The sequence below is a fragment of the Nuphar pumila genome, chromosome 13, assembly GCF_984573655.1.
Source record: "Nuphar pumila chromosome 13, dmNupPumi1.hap1.1, whole genome shotgun sequence".
In the NCBI taxonomy this organism is placed as follows: Eukaryota; Viridiplantae; Streptophyta; class Magnoliopsida; order Nymphaeales; family Nymphaeaceae; genus Nuphar; species Nuphar pumila.
In genome coordinates, this window is record NC_143261.1 from 80,353,516 (window position 1) to 80,371,733 (window position 18,218).

The 18,218-nt window shown below is 32.7% G+C and overlaps 1 protein-coding gene across 1 annotated transcript; it reads left to right on the forward strand.

Annotated features, from left to right (window-relative positions):
• The first annotated feature begins 16,589 nt into the window (after positions 1-16,589).
• LOC149818854 (furry) lies at positions 16,590-17,266 on the forward strand. The gene has a single exon (XM_089986031.1). It carries the CDS (start codon positions 16,634-16,636, stop codon positions 17,042-17,044), a length of 411 nt encoding a protein of 136 aa, XP_089842157.1. The 5' UTR covers positions 16,590-16,633; the 3' UTR covers positions 17,045-17,266.
• Positions 17,267-18,218: the final 952 nt, after the last annotated feature.

Here is an 18,218-nt window from a genome sequence, read left to right on the forward strand (position 1 = left end):
CTTTCCAAATAGACCTTTGGTGCGATTTTTGCAAATGATTATTTTAAAACAATAATTGCACACCAAATAATAAATTTAAAAACAGCCTTTGCATTTGTGTAGAATGGAAAGTCGGATCATCTTCTCAGGAAACAGGAAATAAGGCATAATATTTTACTTGAAAATCTCACTTTATTAATACTTCAAAAGAAAATAAAAGAATTACAATATTTCTACAATTACAATGCGATAAAAGTAAACACGATTAAAATGAAAGCAAATCTTAAACTAAGCTCAGGACTTTTTCTCTTCAGGCTCAAGTAAAGAGGTAATGATAGATATCCTCCTCTCCAAATAAGCAACCTCTAAGAAAAAATATTTACAAAATTAAATACACAATTATACATATACTAACTATACTAACAAGACCATTATCAAAATAAGAAAAAGAGATTAACACTTAAAAACTCAAACAATTTAATTCTAACTAAATTTGAGAACAACTGAAAGGAAATCAATAACTAATCAAATAATCATTAATAAATCTATCTAATTTAACACCACTAAAAAATAAAAACAAAAATAAAAAGATTATACTAACGATCATAACTAAAAAAAATACATCTATTTTTCTTGACGAAAATCAACCCGCACACACACGGATCAGACCTAACTAACACTAATATATTGAATAACACAAAGCAACACCCGAAAACAATAAAAAAAAAACTAAACTATTCTACCCGAATTGCAAATAAAGAAAACCCAAACTCGGCAGGACCTGTCAACTTTGGACAGAGGATGAGCACGGTCAAAATAGATTAGAATCTCCTCAAATTTGGCATAGACCTCACCAATATCCTCTAGTTATGTGTTCGCCTTGTCTCTGAACAAAACTCTACAAAAATTTACATGAAATGACACACTAAGACGCAAAATTTACTTTACCAATTTCTATTTCTAACTATAATGCAATTAAAAATTAATTAAAACAACGCAAATCAATCTAATTAAATACTAATAAGAATGAAGACTATTCTAAAATCAATCTTAAACTAAAAAAATAATCACTAACATAATGATGTAATGCTAAAAATTAATTTAAAATACAAGAAAAAACTAAACCGCACACTAAATGATCTGCCGCTAACTCAAGCAAACACTTGGCTAAAATTGACTAATTTAATCCTAAAAACATGGATGAAAATAGAATCTAACGTAAATAGCAAGATGAAAATAAATTTAATCTAACTATTATTGAACTAAAATTAATAAACAACCGAAATTAACTAGGACACGCTAAAATCGCAGGACACGCTAAAATGATTGATGATATTTAAGTAAATCTAATTATAATTAATCTTATCTAAATAACATTTATAAAATATGAGAAAATAATTTAATTAATAAATTAATTTAACAAATTAGACAATAAACTATATGTCTAATCGAATTAAATCTATTCTATGCCTAACTACAAGCAGTAGGTGAGAAGACTTACCTCAAGGGCTATCCGACGAATTTTAGAAACAAGAGAGCGGTCCACCTTACTTGAAAACATGTACATACGTTCTTTTCCTTGTTGTACATTGATATCCTCTTACTGCACACGTTCTAGAGCCGAATCTACGAAGGGGGAGATCGTTAGAGAAGAAAAGATGGACGACGGTTGCTAAATGTGTTTCTCGATCATCGGTCAATGAAAGTAATTGGCATTTTTATTCGAAATCCGATTTGAAGCTCCAAAAGAGTATACCTGTAGCTATTAAGCACAAAATACAATAAGAAGACTAGATAAAATGCAAAAAATACAAATATTTAAAAGTGAATCACGGAGAAAAAGAAAAAAGAAAAAGGAAACAAGAAGAGAAACATATGAAGAAGAAGAAGAAGAGGAAGAAAAAAATGTGAAAAAGAAAATGAGAGAAGAAAGGCACGACTTCTAAGGCCGTTGGACGAGTTCAGGGTTGATGTAGCTTTCCTTTTATATAAAAATTTTACTCTGTTTTTTAAAATAGCCCTTAGTTCAAGCTATTTTCAAGAATCACCTTCAAATTATTAAAATTTGCAATTTATCTCTAGGTGTCATCTTTGAGGGTGAATCAGACTTTCTCACCTTGGATCTTCGGATCTTGGATGAGTTTGAGAATAGATTTGATCCAAGGTCCATGGTGAAGGCTTGTGGGCTAAATTTCGATCTAAAACTTCTAAAAAACCGAACCCATTACCTTGAAATAGCTCTATCTCTCTCATTTTAACTTGGTTTCAAGCGAAATTTGAATCGAAGCCTCTTTGCACCTAAAACATCACAAACATGAATACTTATGTCATAAAACCACATATAAATGCATGAATATGAGATAAAATGATATGTGTTTTATGCATTATCAACCCTTCCAAATGAGAAGAGACCTGCACGTTAGGAAGAGAAAAAGATGTAGGAAAAGTGATGCAAAATAGAAAAATTTGTACAAATTTTCTGACCTTTCCAAACAAAAAAGACTTTTTCATTGAGCAAATTTTTTCTAAAGAGTACAATTTTTATAAGAAACATTCCTCCATGAGAGTGGTGGAGAAATATTTCCTACCAAGAGAAAATTTATTTTTACACTCCCCACCACCCATCTCCCCATCACTACCAACCATTTCACCATCACCACCACCACCACCACCCTCCTCTCTCTCATTTTTTTACATTTGCTCTTTCTGTTTTTTCTCATGCTACACAAACAAGAGAAAAACTTTCTTTTGGAGAACTTCTCATATCAAAAACTCTCATAGGCATAACTTTCTTTTCCTATGAGAGTTTTTGTCTCTTCCATACTTATCCTGAGGAGAAAATGCTCTAAGAGGATTTAGAATTATTTTTCTTATTTAAGACTACCTAGTGATTTTTTAAGAATCCATGTTATCAACCTCTTAGATTATCTTGTCACGGAGAGTGGTGAGAAGAATCAAGAATAAATTATCATGGGTAAAAAGTTTTTAAAAATAACTGGCTAGATTTTTCAAGAGAAAATGAAATCTTCTGTTAGAGAAGGAATTAGTAACTATGTTATATAACAAAAGAGATTTGAATAATTGTTGAAAATATATTTTTTGTGGTAATTTCTTTGAGTCAAACAAATAGCTAGTAAAATAGTGAAGTAAACATGTCTTATTTAGGCTCAACTCGTTTACAATTGAACATAGCTCAAGCCCATGTCAAACATTTGACAATGAATTTTGAAGTTTCGAGCAATGGAATATGAACACCAAACTTGTCTTATGCATTGTCATCTACTCTAACAAACTATTTAAAGTTGCATTTTGTAAGATATATTATGTTATATTCTCATAAGTTTGTACAATCCGATTCAAAAATTACAGATGTAAATTCGTCACCAATTTTATAAAATAAAATCTATGCTACGATCTACCAAGCTATGGTCTACTCTACTTTAATTTACAATGTATACAAAAATCAAGGAAATTAAACTAAAAATAACCAAGATTCATTTATCCATTTCTTAAAAAAGAAGCCTCTACAGTGAATATTTTTATTAAACTTGGAAAAAACCCTAATCTAATATAGATCCACAATGGATCCAAGCCCTAACCATGACCGAAATATTAAAAAAGTCTGAAAAATAAAACAAACCCACAAATGTATCTTGTTAGCAAATGCATCTTGAATTAACCCTGCAACATTCTCCCTTGTTTGGAGAAGACTCACTCCTCAAGTCTAGCTTAATCACACTTCTTCCAATTCCTTTCAACCCGAACAAACCACTAAATTGGTATGGCCTCTTGCACATGAAAATCTAAAGTGGGCCGAGCAAGCGGATCTAACAATGACAAGATCCAATCCATAAAAGATCCGAGTTTGAAGAACACACAAATCTAATGCATTGGTTGTTGATATAGAATAGTGGTAGAGGGATCTATATATGTAATCAAGCCACAACTAATTGGGTCCAAGGTAAATAGATTCATCTCAAGATGCTCATGGATTCAAACATGATTAATTGGATCTAGCTGGATTTGGGTAGGTTCAGGGTTGAACGGGTATTATAACTTGTGAGTATGGATTGAGTCTAAAGCTAGTTTAGATTGAATTATTCTAGATGCATTCAATAGGGTGTCAAGATTTGTTTGGACCTGTTCAAGTGGGTTTTGGATTCAAACTGGATCCAAAATTAGCTTGGATGTGTTGAAAAGTGCAGAGAAATTCCCTTTAATTCAAGAAATCTAAAAGAAAAATAACTATTTATTCATCCATTTCTGAAACTAAAAACCTCTATCATGAATATTTATATGAAACTAAAAATTCCCTAATTTAATTCGAATCCACAACAGATCCAAGTTGTAACTATGACCCAGGTATTAAAAAAAAAATGAAAAAGCAAAACGGACCCCCAAATGGTTCCTAGACTTGAGTGCCTCATGTTCAACCCTACGTCAAGATCTGTTTATGCTTGATACACTTATGCTTAATTAGTTGTTCATGCTTTGCTTACCCGCTACTCAAACCGAATAACAACTTCATTACAAACTTTCCAACTCCAGTCAAATATCAATGAATTGTTTTAGCAAACCTTAATTCTCAAAAATCACTTGAATCCCAATTCTTTCCAAGTCCTACCTCGCAAATGTGTTTGTTTGTTGTAGAGAACATTATAAAAAGTTATCTTAACATATCAACAAAAAGTTGTCCAATGTTTGGATTATTACATTCAATTGTTCACTTTATTTCAATGTATTTCAAATACCCACTACAAACTCAAAATGACATGCCTATTCTTTTTCTATATAACAATGCATCATGTGTCATTCTTGTGGTCTTTTGTTAAACAAAATGAACAATAAGAACATTTCAGTGACTTAGTTTGACTAAAGAAGTTCAACTTCATAATTTTAGGATCACTTTTTATGTTTCTATTTACTGGATCAATGGCATGCCCTTACAGGTAGGGCAATAAAGAAAAACAACCTTCAATTCAACTCAAATGGGTGATTATCTTTCTACAATATACTATGGCGTGAATCTTTATGTCATGTTTTTGTGGCATGTCCATCAATATAGGAGTGGTGTGGGTTTAGATCTATATAAACTCATACCAACATGGACTTTTTTTTGTGTGTGATGTGCTGCCTATCCCTCTTTTCCCACACACCATGGCCTTTCTTTTTGTATTGATGGGGTTTCATAGAACATGTGATGATTTGGATAGAGTGATAGAAAACCAAGCATCATTGGAAATGATTTTTCGGTCGCTTGTAGAAGTTTATCCTGACATTACCCAAGAACTGAGAAGATGTACACAACAACACCAGTTTTATAAACAGGTTGTGATTAATATATGGATTGTACTTACCTTGATCTCTTGGGTAAATCGTTGTTTGATTTCATAGTATATAATGAGTTGCATGAATTATAAACTTTAAGAAACAATACTAAAGAGCAGTCCTTTCATGCAATTTGATGTATAATACAATGTTTATAAAGTTTTTGTTCTAGGATAATCCATTAAAGACTTTCAACCAACAATTTAATTCCTTAAATGTAGTTTTGTTTTTTAGGCCTTTGAAACTTTGGTTACAATGTTTTCTTTATTCAATATCTAATAAATATCATTATTATTATATTTTCAAATGTGTAATTGGGTTGTGCATTTTTTATTTTTTATTTTATTTTTATAGATAAGACTTTTACAACAATATTCATTGAAATGATATGTTTAGACTTGATTTGCTTTTTTTTGTCCTAAAATTGTGTAAACAAGTGACATGATATAGGCACATTTATTTATAACAGTAGACTGAGCTCATTTGATTTCCGTAATTATTGTTTATCTAAAAAAGAATCATCTTTTAAACAATTTTTTATTATGTCAGTATATTAAATCATATTTTTATTGTTTATATAAATTACTAATAAATATTACTGTTGTTATATTTTGAAATTTCTAATTGGGTTATGCATTTTTGGCATTTTTATTTTTATAGAAAGGTTTTTTTTTAGTGATATTCATTGAAATGATGTTTTTGGACTTGATTTGCTTTCCCTGTATCCTAAACTTGTGCAAACAAGCGACATGATGTAGGCACATTTATTTATAGCAATAGAGTGAGGTTGTTTGAGTATCTCCATAAATATTGTTTATCTAAAAAATTATTGCCTTTCATATGATTTTTATTGTGTTAATATATTAAATTATATTTTGATTGTACGTGTTTACATGTTATATTAAATTATATTTTGATTGTACATGTTTATGTGTTTTACTATGATTGATTGAAAATGTATTTATTTAATTCCATGATGATCATTTATTTGATTGCATTGCAGGTATCATGTAAAAGGTAATCCATAGCACCTCTTTCTCTCTCTTTTGTAAACCTTTCTGTGATAATTTTTCTAACATTCATTATTCTTACATTATTGATCTTGAAGCATTAATCAATGTGTCATTTGATGTCTGATATTGTTTGTTGTCCTTCATCCTTTATTTCTCATTTTTTGAGTTTTTTGTTTTTTATTTCAAATTCTAATTGTCTTAGTTCTCTTTATTTAAAACAAGTTCTCCAAGTCTTACCATATGTACAAAGATTCGGCCTTTCATATCTATTTCAAATTGATTTTATACATTTTGATTATTTCTTCTATATTTTTTCTTTTTATAGTTGTGTTTTCTTCATCTTGATGGATGCATGTGGTTGTATTTTTCTCATCATAATAAACCTATGCTTCTGTTTGATTAACACTTCAAATCTTAATTGTCGTAGTTCTATTTATTTACAAGAAGTTTTCTATGTCCTATTCTATGCATAAAGATCTAGCATTTTATATCTATTTCATATCAATATTATATTTTTTGGTAATTTCTTTCATAATATTTCTTTTAGTAATGATGTTGTATTCATCCTGATGGATATATGTGACTGTATTTTTGTTGTGATGATAAATTTATATTTCCAAGTCCATGTTTTTTGTGGAAAAATTATCTAGTGAAATTAACTACACAAACTTGTATGTAAACATAGTCATGGTTACTCCAATGATCTCATGGAGGAAGCTTACATTAAAAAGCATACGCAAAGTAATATATCACATTGTTTTATATAAAAAAAAGTCAAAAAACAAGTAGAATTAAATTGAACAACTGAATTCATTTGGTTATCTGGATACAATAATGGAGGATAAAAGATCATTGCATGTGGCTCTTCGATCAAAGTATGATATCCAATTCTATTGTCAATGATCTTTTGTTGGGGGAATTTTTTTTCATACTTCAAGATTTAATTATCTTCATACTTTTTGTTTGTGTCGATTTTTCATGTTCATCTGTTATGGTCCTACCATTGGTACAATAGATCAACACAATTTTAATGGCATTTGAGACATACACACACATGAACTTGGATGAGAACGTATGCACATGGTAAACATGTATGTGCATGTATGAACTTGATGCATCGGATATGGCATATGGTGAGTAAAGAACATATCATTGGTGCACATTGACAATGTCATGACCCATTCAAATGTTGTCTATTGTATAGTAAATGGATTATTGGCATGCATTTATATGGTCTTCGCAATGAGAAGCCACTACATAAAATTATAAAACCATTCAACTCAGTATATTTTGTATTCACAACATTAGTTCTCATGGTGAAAAGAACAAAGTCTAACTTTCCCTTATGATATTTATTTTCACACAAGTATCAGTGCATGTCTCCTTGTGGTGAGACATTGCATGTTCAAAACCTAATGGTACAACCTAGTGGGATATGCCTAACCCCAACTTGTCTTTCAAAAAAAGTATTGCTAGTGTGGCGTAGAGAAGGTTGAATTACTTGTGTCCTGCTCCTTAGAGTTTTGTTGTTTGGCAACTTTTTCAATTTTTTTGTACTTCAATTCATAGTTATCTTAACATTGTATTTTTATAAAAAAAAATAGAACTCTCATCACGTATTCATTAACTCCATTTATCATTTTGTATTTCTTAATCATCTTGTTTTTAGTCTTCCTTGTTATTGGCTATCTTTACTTGTTCATAAGAATAGTACTGAGTAATAAAGTAAAATTTGTTTATGCAAAAATGCATAAATACATGAACACTACACTGCTTTTCCATCTCCTCCTCTAACTCTTTCACTTCTCATTTGTTTCTCTATTTGCTTTTACATTTGCAAGCAAAGCACCTCGAATCTTCTATTTACATGTATATTATCTCTCTTTCTCTCTATGGATTTTTATGCTCACAACCATGACACCTCCAATGCTCAGTCTGAACAATAACAACGCCTAACAAAGAGACAAGAGGATTGGCGTCTCTAAGTGGTGACTCAAGACGTTAGAAGCAGGAAACGTCTTGGAAAAGTGAGCCAAGTTCAACAAATTGTACATTTTTTCTGACCTTACCAAACAAGAAAAAATATTTCACTAAGAAACATTTTGAAAAAAGGTAAATTTTTTTATAGGAAAGACTCCTCCAGGGGGTGGAGGAATCATTCCTATCAAAAACTTTCTGAGCTTTGGGTAAAACCTCTTTCTCTTCCTCCTCTTTCGTTTGCAACATACCCAGAAGAAACACCCCCTCCACTCTACAACCCTTTGACCTTATTCCTTCTGCTCGCTAAGCTCAAGGTAACTCGCTCTCTCTCTCTCGCTCTCTCTCTCTCTCTCTCTCTCTCTCTTTCTCTGCATGTGACATTTTTCCTCTTCTCTCTTTCTCTGGTATTTTATTCTATAGTCAACACCCCCATCACCGATGTTTTTTAGATACAACCTTTCTGATAGAGCAGTGTTAGATTTAATGGTTTTGTTTGTAGTTTTTGTTATTGGTACGATTTTTCTGACCTTACCAAATGAGCAAAATATTTCATTGAGAAACCTTTTGAAAAAGGTACAATTTTTGATAGGGAAGACTCCTTCAGGGAGTAGAGGAATAATTCCTATAAAAAACTTTCTGATCTTAGGGTAAAACCCCTTTCTCGTCCCCCTCCTCTTTTGTTTGCAACATACCAGGGAGAGACACCCCCTCCACTCTGCAACCTTGTGACCTTGTTCTTCCTGCTCACTAAGCTCAATGTAACTCTCTCTCTCTCTCTCCCAGTGACCTTCTTCCTCTTCTTTCTCTGGTATTTTATTCTATGGTCAACACCTCCCTCACTGACATTTTTTTTAAATACAACCTTTCTGATAGAGCGGTGTTAAATTCAATGGTTTCGTTTGTAGTTGTTGTTATTGGTTTCTTCAGTTCTAAATACAAATTTGTTTTATGGCTTTCATGGTGCCCGAGTGATATCGAGCATTTCATCTTGTTTGGGTTCTTTTCTTTTTTTTTTGGATGTGATGGGCCTTCTAGTATATATGTCCTATATATCTTTCAAACTTGGAAAAAACATGTCAAATTGTTCCCACCATTAGATATTTTTTACAATATTTGTGGTTGAGGATGGTTGCTGAGATTTTGGGTGGACATACTTGCTAGTTATCAAATTCATATTTTTTTGCCTATTCAAATATTCAGATTAGCTTTGTCTGTTCAAATATTCAGAAGGAATAAAACTGATAATCTATTGTACATGGCAAAGAGCTGAAATTCAATATTGTTCTATAAGCATGTTAAGAACTTAAGATTATTTGGGACTACATCTTCAATTAGAGAAGCAAATGTTTAGCTAGTTTGGGGGAGTTTTTACAAGATCTCTATGTCGGCTTTGTATATTTATCATAAAATTTGAAGAGATTTTGAGAGGATTGAACTTTTTGGTTTTTATTCACAATCCTACTTGTTACTAATGGCAATCACCTTTTAACACTAGTATGTTGTCTAAGAGATGTGTTTACACTTTATAGGTTTAGGTTGGGTTGCTTTTCCTTTTTGGCTAGGCCAAGGGAAACAACCCCATGACAAAGATATAAGTCCTTTTTTATTTGTCAATGACAAAGTCTCATTTACCTGTGCACCTAGATGTTTGGATGAAGAACACATATTAGATGAATGGTGCAACGTCAAGGGTGCCCTATTTTGGTGTTGCTGGTGTAAAATTTCATGTGCACCTGCCTGCCTTTATCTTCAAGTCTATCATCTATCTTCATTTTCTTTTTAGCAACTCATACACATATTTTTTAGCTTATTTTTCAGCTATTCCTTTGCCTTGCTTATGCATTTTTTATCGTTTATTGGTGATGTATATGTATAAATTATGTTTTCTTTTGAGAAGATATAATTACAAGGTTTATAGAAGAAGTTTTATTTCCAGCTCTATTGTTGCGTTGCTCATTCAATCATATGTAGGTATAAAACATATTTAAAGTGTTTGTCCTATATGACATATTGATTGGTTATTATGTAGTCCTCATATGTTTGTATGTGTTTTTCTTATGATTATTTTTTCATGTTTATTCATATATTTGAATATTATAAATTTGAAATTAGGGATGACTGAAGATGCATTTAACATTGATGAAAGCATACCTGAGACACAAGAAAAGTCTCAACAATGCTCTAAAAAAAAGATAACATTATGTGGAGGAAAGCACATGATAATGTTCTTATTCAAGCAATGAAAGACCAAGTAGCTGATGGAGGAAAGACACCCAATGAATTTATAACTGAAGAATATACCGATATTGAGAACCAATTGATATCAAATTTTGGTACCAAGTACAATAAAGATAGTATAAAAAATAGGTTGAATATTTTGAATGCCAACTACAATATTATGCATAAGATTATAAGTTTGAGGGGTATAGGTATACACTCTGACACAAAGCAAATTGAAGTTACTGATGTATGGATTGAATATGTGATGGAAAAATAAATTTATTTTGGTTTGTATTATGTCTTAATTTATAGTTTGGTTGACTAATAGATCTTTGCACTTACATGTAGGCATATCCCAATCATAAGAAGTTTAGGTATACATCATTTGTTGATCTCGAGGATTTAGCTCTTTGTTTTGGTACTTTATCTGCAATAGGGTCTCAATATTTTATAGTGTGTGCTTATAAAGTTTCACTACCATCAAATATGCTTGAGGAGAAAGTGAAACAAGATATTCTCACCATATTTGAACCAGATGATGTCTCTATTTCCTTATCATCTAGGGCAGCAACTTCGTCTACTATACCATCTAATTTTGATATTTCTGAGAGGAATGCAAGGGTTGAGGGACAAAAGATATAAAGTAAATATGGAGATTTCATTATAGATGCAATCAACAATGTTGGTGAAGTTGTTTGAGAGTTAGTTAAAGAGCGAAAGACATCAAAGATAGATGAATTCATTGAAAATTTGTAAACTATGAGCCTTGACGATATAACCTTTTGCAATACAGTTAGATTATTTGAAAATGAAGGGAAGACTCATGCTTTTCTTGCCATGAAGGAAGAGCACAAGTTCTTTTGGTTGTTTAACAAGCTAGGCCAATAAACCTATTGTTTGAATGGGTTAGAAGACATTCTCCTTATTTTGTACCTAGCGATGAAGATAAAAGAACTTGTCTTTCAATTTTGCCTTCTTTTATATTAGCTAGGGTGGGGATGAAAAACATGTATATATATTTTGTGTGATTGAATGCCCTTTCCCTCATTTTGTATTAGCTTTAAGTTGTTCTTCTTTTTGTTATTTTGACTTAAGGTGGGGATGAAAAACATTTATCATATATTTTTTTATATGCCTAAGTTTTTTATGACTCATATTATGTGTATGTCATGATTAATACAATGTAATTTATGCATGCTTTCTTTGCTATAATCTTCAAAATGTATGTGTACCCTCCATCACATGAACTTGATTTATTTTATATTTGATGAACAATTATATTTTCTTTCGTTAGAAAAAATGAGACATGAAGACGAAGACATTATACTTTTATTATTATTATGGATTATGGTACTTCTCCTTGTGAGCTACTACCAAACAAATTATATGACAAATGTTCATGACTCCATTCATAAGGGACTCGATGTTCTTGTTATATGGACATCTTCGAAATTGCTTTGATTTACTATGCATGGAGCCTAAGATATTTCAAGAATTATATAATATATTGAGAACAAAGAGTATGCTACGTGATCGACAATATGTAATGGTTGAGGAACAAGTTATCATTTTCTTATTTACATTGGGACATAATGAACACAATTGAGCTATTTAATATATATGTCAGCATTCAGGTGAAACTATTAGCAAATATTTTAATGAAGTATTAGATGCAATTTGTGCACTTGGACCAGAGTCTAGAATTCCACCAAAAATAAGTGTCGACTTTCAGTTCTACTCATATTTCAAGGTAAACAAATTTTTTGTGTAATTCATAATAAATTTTTTCATATCATCTTAATTCATAATAATTATAGGTCTAAAATGATATTTTTATTTTACAGGATTGTATTGACACTATTGATGAGACTCATATACCTGTATGTATACCAATACAAAAAAAAGTATGATTTTATAATCCAAAGAATCAACTCACAAAATGTGATAGCTGCAATGGACTTTGATATAGAGTTTCACTATATATTGGCTGGGTGAGAGGATTAAACATTTGATTCGAGAATTTTGTATGATGCACTTGATAGAAGAGATGACCTGCTCCAAGTACCTCAAGGTATATTTTCAAATCTATTGTTCTCATTGGTGTATTAACATATTCATTTACATGTTTTCATATGTATAAAAAAGTACTACCTTGTAGTTGTAGGTTATCCCAATATAACTGTATTCCTAGTACCGTTTAGAAAAACATGATACCATTTGCAATAATATACAAATCATGAAGCTCATCCACCCAAAAAGAATGAAGAAATATTCAATTATCGTCATGCATCATTGATGAATGTTGTTGAGTGCACATTTGGTTTATTGAAAGGTTGTTTTTCTATGCTTAAAATATCTCAACGATGCAAGTATGAGACACAAGTAAATATAGAGATTATAACATGCATGCTTTATAATTTTATTCTTGACCAAAACCCAACTCCTAACCAGTTTTAATCAGATAATGTCATAAGAAATGTAAGTCATCCCGATGAAGAAAATGAAGTCATCTCTAGAAGTGTCGAGTGAGGAAGCAACAAAGTTCTTCGTTTACGAATTGCAATCATGCTTCGAAGAGAATACCGTTGTCTTAAAGTTGAGTCAATAGACACACCATATAATTTCTTTTAGTTTACAAAATACCATTATACACTAATTACTTCCACAATAACCTAGTTTAATTTATATGCAAAAACAAGAAAAATGTTGTATCTTTCGTATCATTTTCAATTCAAGGTAGACAGATAATCTATGTCAAAGATGAGACTAAATCTCATCATGTTACACATAAACGTCTAAACACATTCTTAGTATTCAATCAACAACCATTCAAAAAGATATTTTAGAAAAAAAAATACAAAGCATAAACCTTAAAACCATTGTATAAAATATAAACTCAATATGATGGTATCGATGATACAAAATCACTCAAAATATTTTGCATAAAAAACACAAGTACATCAAAGTAGGAGAGAGAGAGATTTCACACTTATGTATTATTTTTCTAAGAAGCTTAACAAACATTCTCAACCGACGTGATATTAAATGAGTTGCCAAAAACATATTCTATCAAATAATTGTTTGAGGTGACCACAACAACTTCCCAAACTATGGTGCTCATGCTGCAATCTATTAGCTTGTCTTCTAAAAATCACATCCCTCCTATCAAAACCATGAATGCCCATAAAAGCAAAAGTTTTATTTTTTTTTATCTTACATTCATACATATGGATTTCATTGAATGATAATGGTCCATTGACTTGTCTTCTATCAAACCTCTAAAAATAACACAATAACAACAATCTAGAATATGAAAATAAATAAGAGTAGTGAAACAACAAACAACAAAGATCTTGGGTTTGAGGGTGATAGCTTAAATAAAGTAACAAATAGGTGGTGGATAGATGAAGAATTGAGAAATGAAGATGGAAAACAAATGCTGGTAGATATTCCATGAGGGAGAGAGGGAGAGAGAGAGCGTTTTTTTGCAAAACACTAAAATATCCTTATCACTCAAACTTTTTACAAAGACGTGTGATGGGGGGTGAACTCTATTCAAATTAGAAAAAATAAAAAAATGAGAACAATTAAAGAAATTATGTGCAGGCCAGCACACACAAATAAATTATCATTTTCAAAATCTTAAAATGGCAATATATTTTGGTTCACTATTACCCCTTATTTGTATTTAAGTAGTAAGCTGTTATATCAATCCATTGTTTCTTTTCTTTAGTTAGTCTCTCAATCAAGATATAAAATATGAAAAAATAATAATCCAAATCTTTAGATGAATCATTGGATGATTCAACAAAACAACAATTTATTTCAAATAATTTCACCCAATTTATCCTCAAATCATTTGCATCAATCCCCTCTAAATACTTCCTCCCAAACAAAACCTTAAACAATCTGTTAATTGTTCTTTACAACCTCTATATGCACTTTCACGGACTCAAGAAATTTCTCAAAAAACATTCAAGGGACAAGCAAAGGCCTTTTAACATCTAAAAAACAAAGTTATCACATTCCAATTAGTGTCCAATTGGATATGGTTCTCAATTGTTTTAGTTGAAAAGTAAATATGCAATTTGGTGCATTTTTTTAAAAATGCAAATCATGAATGAAACAATAAGGACTTGATCTAATTGAAAATGAAAATGCAAGCTGAGTTAACATTAATTTCCTGCTTATGAACTAACTAAATTTATACACAAATCACATCCAATGAATTTGACAGAGGGGTCTGAAAGTGAATTAGATATGGGTCTAGGGTTATTCTACATTTACATCCAAATAAGATGAGTGGATATGGATACAATTTTGGTTAAAGGTTGAGTACACCTTAGTAACCTATCAACTTCCATCTGGTCAAGAAATCCATGTTGGACATGCTTATAGGTTGAAGCCAGGATGTATCATAATATAAGAAAAATAAAAAATAAAAAATATTGGCCATTCTAGTTAGTACCATATTATCTAGTTGAAAACCACAGCATTTTTTTGGTGGATTAAAGACATTCATACATGATCTACATGTTTTTTCTTACTTAAAGAGAAGCCATCTCAAATATGTGCTAAGAGATGCCATGTTAACTGCAGCCCTGTTTCATTCTTGAATATGGACCAATTTATCGTGTCCTGGTTTCAGTGTCCGCTCCTTGTTTACCAAGAAAGTATTTTTTTTCCATCACTTCAACTTTATTGCAAAAGATGAACACCCTTGGTATCGAAGTAGAGACACCTTTTAGCTTGAGGGCCTTAAGCTGACTCACCTAACCAGGTAAGTGGAGCCTTTACATGGTTTATTTAATAAAAACATGTTTTAAATTATTCAATCGTGATGTAGAAAGTTTTCTTTAGGAGTTTCAAAATTCAATATTTTTTGAAACTCAAAACCCATAAGAACTACATGAACCAGACCCTAACCATACCCAGTAAAACAATATTTTTTATCATTTTACATTGAAAAATTGCGGATCTTAATCGAAACTCTGATCCTGTTTGAGCCTGGTATACAATTTCACAAACTATACCTGGGTCCATGTATTAATTGGACCTTCAGGTCCAGACCCATTTCTTAATCAGGTCTTCTTATTTGTCACTATACCGAGATCCTATAGAGTTTGGTCTGGGTCATGTCTGGCTAAGCCCGACCCATTGACACCCCTAATTAAATCCATACAATGTCATAGGCGTGTCATGTGTCGTGTCTCTGAAACGCTAAAAATGATATCCTTGTGACAAATCTGCTCTTTATATTGATGAGATTTTGACTATTAATTCCCGTTGAAACAGACACGGTTTGAACGGTACCGACCCATAATCTGTTCATTAGGGATGCAGATGGGTTCCAGGATTGAGCTGTTCTGGATCTGACCGGATTCGACTCCCCAATATATTTAGCTGTTTCGAATCCGAACGGTTTGCATCCCTACGGTCCATTTTCTACAATAGAAGTAGGGACGTCAATGGATTGGGTCATCCTTGACTCAACATTGTAAAGCGGGACTTTTTTCAGATTCGGATATGACTTGAAAGTTGAAATCCCATTCTGGATTCCCAAATCCGGATCCCATCTAAGCATCTGACGCTGGATACGGTGAAAAGGATAACGTCTTATCAATTTCTACGCTGAAAATGCAAAATCGACTCTGTTAGATGGAATCCTGTTCCGGATCCACTCATATATGTTTACCTGATCCCAGACCCGTACCTGACAAGACCCGCCGAATGGCTACTATTACAACCCGCATTCAATCCATATTCTATGACCCGGGTCAATAGCAACGACCCATTTGCATGATTTACCCGGTCTCGAGATGAGATCCAAACGGCCCATATCGATGCGTTTGCAGCGTTAACGCCCCCACTTGAAAAATTGATGTAAATACGATTAACTCAAGCGAAAGCCAAACCAAGTGCCACGTAGCAAACTTGTACTATTTTAGTTTTCTTTCGTTTCGTGGCGCTATATGATCTAATTTCCTTTTTCTTTGAACAACCATATAATTATACAATCTTTTCTATCATCCAATAAATACCACCCTGCTTTTTCCTCTCCTCTGAGAGAGAGAGAGAGAGAGAGAAAGAGAGAGAGAGGATCTTTTCCGTCCATGGCGTCGTCGTCGTCTTCCTCATCGAAAACCCTAATCCAGACGGCCGTCCAAACCCTAAAGAGGTTCTTCAATAAGCCGTGGGAGATCACCGGCCCCTGCTCCGACCCCGAGTACCGGAACGCCCTCACCATCGCCGGCGAGTACCGGCGTTTCTCTCCGGCCACGCCCAATGCCCGGGCCGTCATCCCCACGGCCAACCCCGAGCACGTCTTCGACATCAAGTACTACACCCGCGATCGTCGCCGCGACATCCCGCCCAAGCGGGTCACCGTCTACCGAAAGGAGGACGTCGAGAAGGAGATGAGCGAGAGGAAGGCGTTCGATCCTTCCGAATTCCCGAGGGTCTTCCTCACGGCGAAGGTCGTGGAGGAGCAGGACAGCCTGCCCGGCGGCGGGTACCAGAAATAGGTCAGCTAGGGTTTCTCTAATGTTTCCCTTTGGTCTATGTAACTGTTGCCTCTGGTAATTTGATCTTGCTTTTGATTTTTCCCGCTATGTTTCCTTTGGGACATCATTTTAATCGAGAAGTTGGAATAAATTGAATGGTGAATGTTGTCGATTCACATCTGAATTGTGGAGTTGTTGCTGGTATTTTCTTATGGAAATGTATTCGTTAGCGTTGATGAAACCTTAATGAATTTGTGTTTGCTGCTCATTTGGATAAACGAATTATGGACTTCTGGTAAAACAAATGGATACATCATGTTTAATTGTTGTTTAAACGTGCATGTTATTTTTTTCTGGGGTTTGTTGTTAGTTGGAATCGATGAATTAGGATTTTCCTGTAAATAAAGATGAAAATTTCTTCTTATTTTCGTGAAAATAGTGATTATTTCTTTTTTTTTAAATGAAAATAAACGAAGGTTGCTATGTCTATGGAAATGTCTCTGTTTATTAAGGAAGCAGGACCAAGATCATTGGCCGTGTGTGTATTGGGAAGCTATTAAAGATCCACTAGCAACAGGAGGAGAAATTCCTATTCTTCCTTTTGTTTCTTAGTTCAAGTAGTCATCCTGAATGCTTGTTCATTATGTTATTTCATTGTGATGTCTAATTCTTATAGATCAATATGAGCTTAATAACTTCGTCATCCGTGTGATATCATCCTCATAGGATTGATCCTCTTTGATGTATCTTCTTCACTGATATCATGTGATATATTTTCCAATGAAGCGTTTTGTTAGGATATGGAATGATAAACACCATACTGAATCTAGAGCTTTTTTTATGAGTGATTCACCAAATATTTAATATAAGAATTTAACAACAAACATTTGCCTATATGTATTTATTTATCTATCCATAAACATATAAAATATATCTACATGTGTTCCTGTTTGTGTTTTGGTTGGGAATAAGCGAGTGGATGGAAAGCTATGTCACATGGGTGCGGGTGCGGGGGTGCGGCAAAAATAATATATATATATATATATATATATAAATATATATAAAGTCCAAAAGTTGGACATAAATGACCCTGGGTGCAGTCAACACACCCAGGGTCAGGTTGACCGCACCGGGTGCCGCACACTTACACGCACACGCACATGCACACTCATCGCATCGTGTCGACGCGGGTGCA